General features: G+C 40.8%; 3 protein-coding genes across 3 annotated transcripts; all 3 read right to left on the bottom strand.

The window, feature by feature from the left end:
• Window positions 1-2,947: 2,947 nt before the first annotated feature.
• LOC131459678 (high choriolytic enzyme 1-like) lies at window positions 2,948-3,788 on the bottom strand. The gene has a single exon (XM_058629719.1). It carries the CDS (start codon window positions 3,756-3,758, stop codon window positions 2,979-2,981), a length of 780 nt encoding a protein of 259 aa, XP_058485702.1. The 5' UTR covers window positions 3,759-3,788; the 3' UTR covers window positions 2,948-2,978.
• Window positions 3,789-5,683: 1,895 nt separating this feature from the next.
• LOC131459690 (high choriolytic enzyme 1-like) lies at window positions 5,684-6,496 on the bottom strand. Its single transcript, XM_058629746.1, has one exon. It carries the CDS (start codon window positions 6,461-6,463, stop codon window positions 5,684-5,686), a length of 780 nt encoding a protein of 259 aa, XP_058485729.1. The 5' UTR covers window positions 6,464-6,496.
• Window positions 6,497-8,295: 1,799 nt separating this feature from the next.
• On the bottom strand, window positions 8,296-9,199 carry LOC131459689 (high choriolytic enzyme 1-like). The gene has a single exon (XM_058629745.1). The coding sequence runs from the start codon at window positions 9,164-9,166 to the stop codon at window positions 8,387-8,389; it is 780 nt and encodes a 259-aa protein (XP_058485728.1). The 5' UTR covers window positions 9,167-9,199; the 3' UTR covers window positions 8,296-8,386.
• Window positions 9,200-9,273: the final 74 nt, after the last annotated feature.

The raw sequence follows: 9,273 nt of genomic DNA, 5'->3' as shown, positions 1-9,273 counted from the left end.
GACTGGTAAAGCAGTTATTTTTGGGGTACTGAATCATAAGGATCACTTCATTAAAAAGAATCGTTCAGTACTTCCTGAGTGACACAGACACTGAATTGAAATACAGAGGCAGGGGTTGTGGTGCGGCTCGCTGCTCACAATTGCTGCTTTCAGCAGTGCTGTCGCTAAATACACCGGACTCCTCTGTTAAATATTTAATTTCCTTGCTAAATGTTTGAGATTAACGCATGTCCAGGATTTGTAGGTCTTTTTAACTGATCTACAGTTCGGCATTGTCTGGTTTGACTCCAGCGTCGCCTGTTGCACTCATGATTCTTCCACTGCCAACTTTCTGCCAATGTGGCCGGCAGTCTGACAACGTCACACATAGTATCGGCTCAGCTCACTCTGAGCATTGCAAGAGCAGGTACTAAAATAAGTACCAGCTATCAGGTACTATTGCTAATGGAAAAGCAAAAAAAACCCGGAGTTGAGCCGTGCTGGGACTGGGCAGTGGAAAAGCGCCATTATTCTATCACTCTCCTTAACCCTCTTCAATTTTTGTGCTGCCTCTGCCATGACATATACTGAATGAATTGTTGCGCCTGTACTTTGTCATTCAAGTGAGGGGAGAGGGGGGTGGCAGTGGTGCTGTGACATAGAACGTTATAGTTCTTTTTATAGCACAGACCCAAAACCAGAAGTTAAATAGTGCAAATACAGGTGATGCAGACCATGCTCAGGCTTTGACAGAGGTGACATTCACCCTGAGACATCATTTGAACGTTGAGATTGAACATTGTGTCGCTTTAAACTGAAATACTGGCTTCACTGATCACCTTGGCACTGACCATTTATTCCCATTTATTTAAATTTTCATTTGCAGCCCAAAGCAAAGCAGCTCATAGCACTTCAACATGTTATGTTACTTTGATTACCGTGTTATTTCTGGCATGTTTTCATCAGCATGGGCTTATCTGAACGTTTTTTCTTCTTTTAGCAACTTCCTGTCTACAGTTTTTGAGGGATTAATCTGAATAGTTTGTGATGGTTAGGTAATCACCCAAATATGTTCCTTCCTTGGTAAGAATCTACCCACTGATGACATAAAAAAATCACATTTTCAAGAAATCCCTATTTCTTATAATGGGCAAAACTGTAGGAATCTTCTTGATCCATTGGAACAAAATGTAAAACATTCAGGTGCTGGTATGTAAAACACAGGTGACAAAGTGTTCTGTGCTGTCTGAGTGCTCTTGTTATTGTTATGTTTTTGTGGTGTTACAGGCTTGATTGTAGTGTGTTAGGGTGGTGAGAAATTCAGGAGTTGCCAAACAAGAACTCTATTACACACGTCAGCAGCTCACTGTGTTGCACTGCTGTAACTCTTCTACCTGAAAAGTCTTCACACACTGGCTTTTTGAACTTAAAGGCTTTAAGCTGTCACTTGGTTCTCTTCCATCATTAATACTCATCTCAACTGTCAATGTTGGAAGAGTGTTATTATTTTTCATAAAATGTGAGTATGTATTTATCTTGCATCAGCTTCCTTTTCTTTTTATAAAAAAAAAAAAAGATGTCCAAATATATGTGTTCTCTTTTGTCATGGATTGGAATGATGCAGTTCATCTGCTCCAAAGTTTGTGGTGCTGAAGAAATGAAAATGACAGCAGTGAAAAAACACAGGCTGAAAATCCTCGATCATAACCGTGAAATAAGAGAGCACAGAGTGCCAAGTTCACTCAACACTCACCCTGCAGCTTTTGGCTCCACAATATTCTTTAGACCAGTCAGGACAAATTCAATAGCATCTGAAGCAGCACAATCTATCAGACAAAGTGTGGACTCAGCAGGGTGAGCATCCATTTCTCATGGAGTCATTCAGAGTAGCCGTGGTGATTTAAGACCTACCACAGTACCTGCTGATGCAGTGCAAACCGATTGAAGACATTATTTTAGGATGCCTCATAATCACAAGGTCCACTGTAAGAAGAACGCACACACTTGTGCATTTATCCTGTAACAAACAGATAAATCGCCAAAATGCAGATGTAAATGATGTTAGCATTAATGCTGAATGCCAAAACCTAAGTCAGGCAGCCAAATGGGGAACTGTGTTCTTCGCAGCACTTGTACACACATTATGTCATCTGATTGATTGTCTTTCACATTTGTCCTGTTTGCTTTATTATCTTTTTCTGAAAAAAAACCCACCAACAACAGAATGCAATGCACCAATATTTTCCACATGTAAATATTCATCCAAAAAGCTTGTTCACTGTCACATTTAAGTGGCCATTTGTACATCTCCAGTAATGGCTCAAGGCGTCTGTGTTGTGCAGACATGAGAATATTGTGAGCAATGCTGTGTTTTTTAACTGTTTCCTGTCATGATGTTGATGTAGAGACTCAAGGTCATTCCACTCTTGACCTTTCAGGAAAGGTCATATAATGATCAGCACAGCATTCTGTCAACAACATGGTGTAAAAATGGGACATTGTGAAGAGCTGATCGTGCTGATGATTATTACTTAGAGTTAATAAAAAGATTTGTGAAAAAAATGCTCTCTTTCTCCCTTCTTCCAGTTCAAGGAACGATATGTCAAAATAGAGGAACAATTATATTGGATTAGTCATTCATTTTATATTTGAGATCAAAACCAATGAGTGGGATATTTAGAGCCACATTTCATCATCCAAATGTGTGTAAAATAGTTTTCTCAAACCTTTATTTACAGATGGCCAGGTGATCCTATTGAGTCGTGGGGTCTCATTTTAAAGATTTCTGATCAGGACAACAACATGACACAGAGTATATGTTTTATTTTAATTATGGAGGATTAGAAGTAGTAAAGATTCCTACTCTTTATGGACATTTGAGGCTTGTTGGGGTCATATATTCTGTAGTAAACTTGACCATTGTTTATCATAGATTATAGTTGCTTTTTATTAATGACAGGATAAAAAGAACACAAACAGGACATTCAACATTAGCATTATTAGCAGCCATAGAGGGCGTTGATCCTGATGATGTCCCAGCGGGACATGCCCCGCCTCTGGCCGATCTGGACATTGGGGTTGGGGATGGGAGTGATTGTATCTCTCCCGTACTGGACAGTGAAGGCTGTTCTTCCATAGTGCATGATGGAGGAGTAGTCGTAGGGAGTGTTCAGGTTGTTGGTGTCCTGCTTGTAGAAGTTGTAGGCATTCTGTGGGTTAATGTACTCCCAGTTGATCTTGACATAGTTGTCACGGTCGCTCCTGGTCTGCTCATGCTGGAAGCCCAGAGCGTGGTTGATCTCGTGCAGGACGACACCGTGGTAGACGCAGCCCTGTCGGTTCAGAGAGAGCACCTGTCTTCCTCCCACTCTGCCCAGAGCGGAGAAACATCCAGCTCTGTTCTCGATGCTGATGTAGTCATACTGGTTCTGACGGGGGACAAAGCGGATGCAGGTACTGCTGTGGTAGACCTTCAGGGCAGAGTCGATCTTCTGCTTTTCCCAGCTGGTGAACTGACTGCTCACAGTGAATGGGATTGTCACCAGACCATTGTTTCCTTTCTTCCACTGGCAGCTCTGATACCAGCACTTCATGGCGTTTCTGGTTTTGGGCGCAAGCAGGTCTCCTTCCAGCAGGATCTCATCTGTGGCGTTGTTGGAGGTTAGAATCCTGGTGGTGATGTCAACGTCGTCTTCATCTTCATTTCCTTCATCCTGGAGAGGATGAGCCGCAGACAGGCCGAGCAGGAGCAGCAACAGCAGGCTGACAGTGGGAGTCATCTTCAGGGTTGGTCTGGAGGCTGTGGAGCTTCTGTGGAGAGACACCTGATGATCTATGTTTGACTCAGTGCTGCCCAGGGTCTTTATACTCTCCACTATAGGTGTGTCTACAGGAGGATTATGGGCTGGTGTTCAAATTCTTGGGACTAAATAAACCTTTGGAGGGAGGACTCTACAGACAAACCTACTGATCCAACATGTTTTGTTATCGTTGGTCAGTAAGTGGATGAACACGAGCTTACCAAGGCTAAATTGTTCTTCTTTACATGGTCTTCAACCAGTTATGTGATTGGGAGATGCTAGCCAACATATGGGACTGATTTTTACTGTTTTCATGTTTTGAAAATATTGGAGGCTCAGCTCTGTGACACAAAAGAACCATGAAACTGGTGCTATGTCTCACTGGGATTTATTGTCACAAACACAATCAGTTTATACCAAATTTGTTATTTAGTCCAACTTAAATCTGACTGATGTTACACCTGTATCATTTTTATGTCATCATCGAAAACTGAAACATGTGTAAAGATTCTTTCTGTGTGGCTTAACAGCAGATGTGAAACATTTTAGCTATCGTTCTGGACCATCTAAAAATTGCTCAAGAGAGATTAACTGCTTTTTTAGCCTCAGGCATCTTTATTCATTATTACACTTCTCAACCTAGCTTCAATTTTAACCGTTACATACACATTTACATAGAGACTGTGGTTTTGCATTAATTCCCAGTTAAATATTCAATATAATATTCAACCAAAATTCAGTTAAACCATTATACAAAAAACATAAATCCAAAGACATCAGTATGGCTGTTGACATCTTTGTATAACATTTTCATGATAAATTATTTATTTTACAAAAAACTCTATTGTGAGACACATCAAACACTCTTGGGTGACCCTTTGTGGTCACAGTGGCCAACAATTAGTTGGCCTATGCTTTGGGTCAGCTCTTTGGCACATGTGTAATGGTGACAGAAAAATGACACCATCCATGTTTATATTGATCCCCTATGAGCCTTGTTGTCATGATGTTACTCTGCTGACCACTGGGATTGATGGGCTTTATGAAAAAAACTGATGACTTGATTCATGACACAAAGTAACTCTGATATTTTATATCCACAACAATATAGGGGATATTATTTACCTGGTAACCATTGTGTTTTTGTACATCAGTATGTTTGCTATGACACACAACAACACAGGGCCACAGGACTGTACAGTATTAGCTTTTTAAACTCTATGAAGCACTAATCATTAGGGGAACGGAGGTTTTCTGTTGCCTCTTTAAAGACAAACATCTTTCTTGTGTGTTATTTTCACCTATTAGTAATAAATAAATAATAAATAAAATAATATTAGAAAGAAATTAAATATTTCTTCATATTTTGGTTTTTAAATATATAAACTTAAAATTGGCTCCATGCCCCCACAATGCAAAATGGATAAGTGGTAGAGTTAATTAATTGATGAACTGGTGCATGATATATGTAACTTGAGTAATAGCATCACAGTCAGTAAGGTGTAGGCAACATTTTTTCCTAATCTTTTGAAAACTGAAAAGTTAAAGAGAAAAAGAAAAGGTGACATAATTACAACATGGATTTTTAAGAAGTGAAGCTTCCTACCCAATTTATTATTATTATTCTTTACAAATGTTTAACAATTATTTGGCCATCCTTCCTTTGCTCAGTGATTGTATTTAGGTGAAGATGACTTCATGTATATATGAAAGTATTTTCTGATCTCAAACACAGTCACGTAAAAATGACACAACAGCTGTCATGTTGTTTTACCTTTATTTTTGACATTTGTTGGGGTCATATATTCTGCAGTAAACTTGACCATTGTTTATCATAGATTATAGTTGCTTTTATTAATGACAGGATAAAAAGAACACAAACAGGACATTCAACATTAGCATTATTAGCAGCCATAGAGGGCGTTGATCCTGGTGATGTCCCAGCGTGACATGCCGCGCCTCTGGCCGATCTGGACATTGGGGTTGGGGATGGGAGTGATTGTATCTCTCCCGTACTGGACAGTGAAGGCTGTTCTTCCATAGTGCATGATGGAGGAGTAGTCGTAGGGAGTGTTCAGGTTGTTGGTGTCCTGCTTGTAGAAGTTGTAGGCATTCTGTGGGTTAATGTACTCCCAGTTGATCTTGACATAGTTGTCACGGTCGCTCCTGGTCTGCTCATGCTGGAAGCCCAGAGCGTGGTTGATCTCGTGCAGGACGACACCATGGTAGACACAGCCCTGTCTGTTCAGAGAGAGCACCTGTCTTCCTCCCACTCTGCCCAGAGCGGAGAAACATCCAGCTCTGTTCTCGATGCTGATGTAGTCATACTGGTTCTGACGGGGGACAAAGCGGATGCAGGTACTGCTGTGGTAGACCTTCAGGGCAGAGTCAATCTTCTGCTTTTCCCAGCTGGTGAACTGACTGCTCACAGTGAATGGGATTGTCACCAGACCATTGTTTCCTTTCTTCCACTGGCAGCTCTGATACCAGCACTTCATGGCGTTTCTGGTTTTTGGAGCGAGCAGGTCTCCTTCCAGCAGGATCTCATCTGTGGCGTTGTTGGAGGTTAGAATCCTGGTGGTGATGTCAACGTCGTCTTCATCTTCATTTCCTTCATCCTGGAGAGGATGAGCCGCAGACAGGCCGAGCAGGAGCAGCAACAGCAGGCTGACAGTGGGAGTCATCTTCAGGGTTGGTCTGGAGGCTGTGGAGCTTCTGTGGAGAGACTCCTGATGATCTATGTTTGACTCAGTGCTGCCCAGGGTCTTTATACTCTCCACTATAGGTGTGTCTACAGGAGGATTATGGGCTGGTGTTCAAATTCTTAGGACTAAATAAACCTTTGGAGGGAGGACTCTACAGACAAACCTACTGATCCAACATGTTTTGTTATCGTTGGTCAGTAAGTGGATGATCACGAGCTTACCAAGGCTAAATTGTTCTTCTTTACATGGTCTTCAACCAGTTATGTGATTGGGAGATGCTAGCCAACATATGGGACAGATTTTTACTGTTTTCATGTTTGAAAATATTAGAGGCTCAGCTCTGTGACACAAAAGAAACATAAACTGGTGCTATGTCTCACTGGGATTTATTGTCACAAACACAATCAGTTTATACCAAATTTGTTATTTAGTCCAACTTAAATCTGACTGATGTTACACCTGTATCATTTTTATGTCATCATCGAAAACTGAAACATGTGTAAAGATTCTTTCTGTGTGGCTTAACAGCAAATGTAAAACATTTTAGCTATCGTTCTGGACCATCTAAAAATTGCTCAAGAGAGATTAACTGCTTTTTTAGCCTCAGGCGTCTTTATTCATTGTTACACTTCTCAACCTAGCTTCAATTTTAACCGTTACATACACATTTACATAGAGACTGTGGTTTTGCATTAATTCCCAGTTAAATATTCAATATAATATTCAACCAAAATTCAGTTAACCCATTATACAAAAAACATAAATCCAAAGACATCAGTATGGCTGTTCACATCTTTGTATAACATTTTCATGATAAATTATTTATTTTACAAAAAACTCTATTGTGAGACACATTAAACACTCTTGGGTGACCCTTTGTGGTCACAGTGGCCAACACTTAGTTGGCCTATGCTTTGGGTCAGCTCTTTGGCACATGTGTAATGGTGACAGAAAAATGACACCATCCATGTTTATATTGATCCCCTATGAGCCTTGTTGTCATGATGTTACTCTGCTGACCACTGGGATTGATGGGCTTTATGAAAAAAACTGATGACTTGATTCATGACACAAAGTAACTCTGATATTTTATATCCAAAACAATATAGGGGATATTATTTACCTGGTAACCATTGTGTTTTTGTACATCAGTATGTTTGCTATGACACACAACAACACAGGGCCACAGGACTGTACAGTATTAGCTTTTTAAACTCTATGAAGCACTAATCATTAGGGGAACGGAGGTTTTCTGTTGCCTCTTTAAAGACAAACACCTTTCTTGTGTGTTATTTTCACCTATTAGTAATAAATAAATAATAAATAAAATAATATTAGAAAGAAATTAAATATTTCTTCATATTTTGGTATTTAAATATATGAACTTAAAATTGGCTCCATGCCCCCACAACGCAAAAAGGAAAAGTGGTAGAGTTAATTAATTGATGAACTGGTGCATGATATATTTAACTTGAGTAATAGCATCACAGTCAGTAAATTGTAGGCAACATTTTTTCCTAATCTTTTAAAAACTGAAAAGTTAAAGAGAAAAAGAAAAGGTGACATAATTACAACATGGATTTTTAAGAAGTGAAGCTTCCTACCCAATTTATTATTATTATTCTTTACAAATGTTTAACAATTATTTGGCCATCCTTCCTTTGCTCAGTGATTGTATTTAGGTGAAGATGACTTGATGTATATATGATAGTATTTTCTAATCTCAAACACAGTCACGTAAAAATTACGCAACAGCAGTCATGTTGTTTTACCTTTATTTTTGACATTTGTTGGGGTCATATATTCTGCAGTAAACTTGACCATTGTTTATCATAGATTATAGTTGCTTTTATTAATGACAGGATAAAAAGAACACAAACAGGACATTCAACATTAGCATTGTTAGCAGCCATAGAGTGCGTTGATCCTGATGATGTCCCAGCGGGACATGCCCCGCCTCTGGCCAATCTGGACATTGGGGTTGGGGATGGGAGTGATTGTATCTCTCCCGTACTGGACAGTGAAGGCTGTTCTTCCATAGTGCATGATGGAGGAGTAGTCGTAGGGAGTTTTCAGGTTGTTGGTGTCCTGCTTGTAGAAGTTGTAGGCATTCTGTGGGTTAATGTACTCCCAGTTGATCTTGACATAGTTGTCACGGTCGCTCCTGGTCTGCTCATGCTGGAAGCCCAGAGCGTGGTTGATCTCGTGCAGGACGACACCGTGGTAGACGCAGCCCTGTCGGTTCAGAGAGAGCACCTGTCTTCCTCCCACTCTGCCCAGAGCGGAGAAACATCCAGCTCTGTTCTCGATGCTGATGTAGTCATACTCGTTCTGACGGGGGACAAAGCGGATGCAGGTACTGCTGTGGTAGACCTTCAGGGCAGAGTCGATCTTCTGCTTTTCCCAGCTGGTGAACTGACTGCTCACAGTGAATGGGATTGTCACCAGACCATTGTTTCCTTTCTTCCACTGGCAGCTCTGATACCAGCACTTCATGGCGTTTCTGGTTTTGGGAGCGAGCAGGTCTCCTTCCAGCAGGATCTCATCTGTGGCGTTGTTGGAGGTCAGAATCCTGGTGGTGATGTCAACGTCGTCTTCATCTTCATTTCCTTCATCCTGGAGAGGATGAGCCTTAGAGAGGCCGAGCAGGAGCAGCAACAGCAGGCTGACAGTGGGAGTCATCTTCAGGGTTGGTCTGGAGGCTGTGGAGCTTCTGTGGAGAGACTCCTGATGATCTATGTTTGACTCAGTGCTGTCCAGAGTCTTTATACTCTTCTCTACAGGTGTGT

Source organism: Solea solea, chromosome 5 (genome assembly GCF_958295425.1).
Source record: "Solea solea chromosome 5, fSolSol10.1, whole genome shotgun sequence".
Classification (NCBI taxonomy): domain Eukaryota; kingdom Metazoa; phylum Chordata; class Actinopteri; order Pleuronectiformes; family Soleidae; genus Solea; species Solea solea.
Note: the sequence above shows the minus strand (reverse complement) of the source record. Positions and strands in the feature narration are given on the sequence as shown.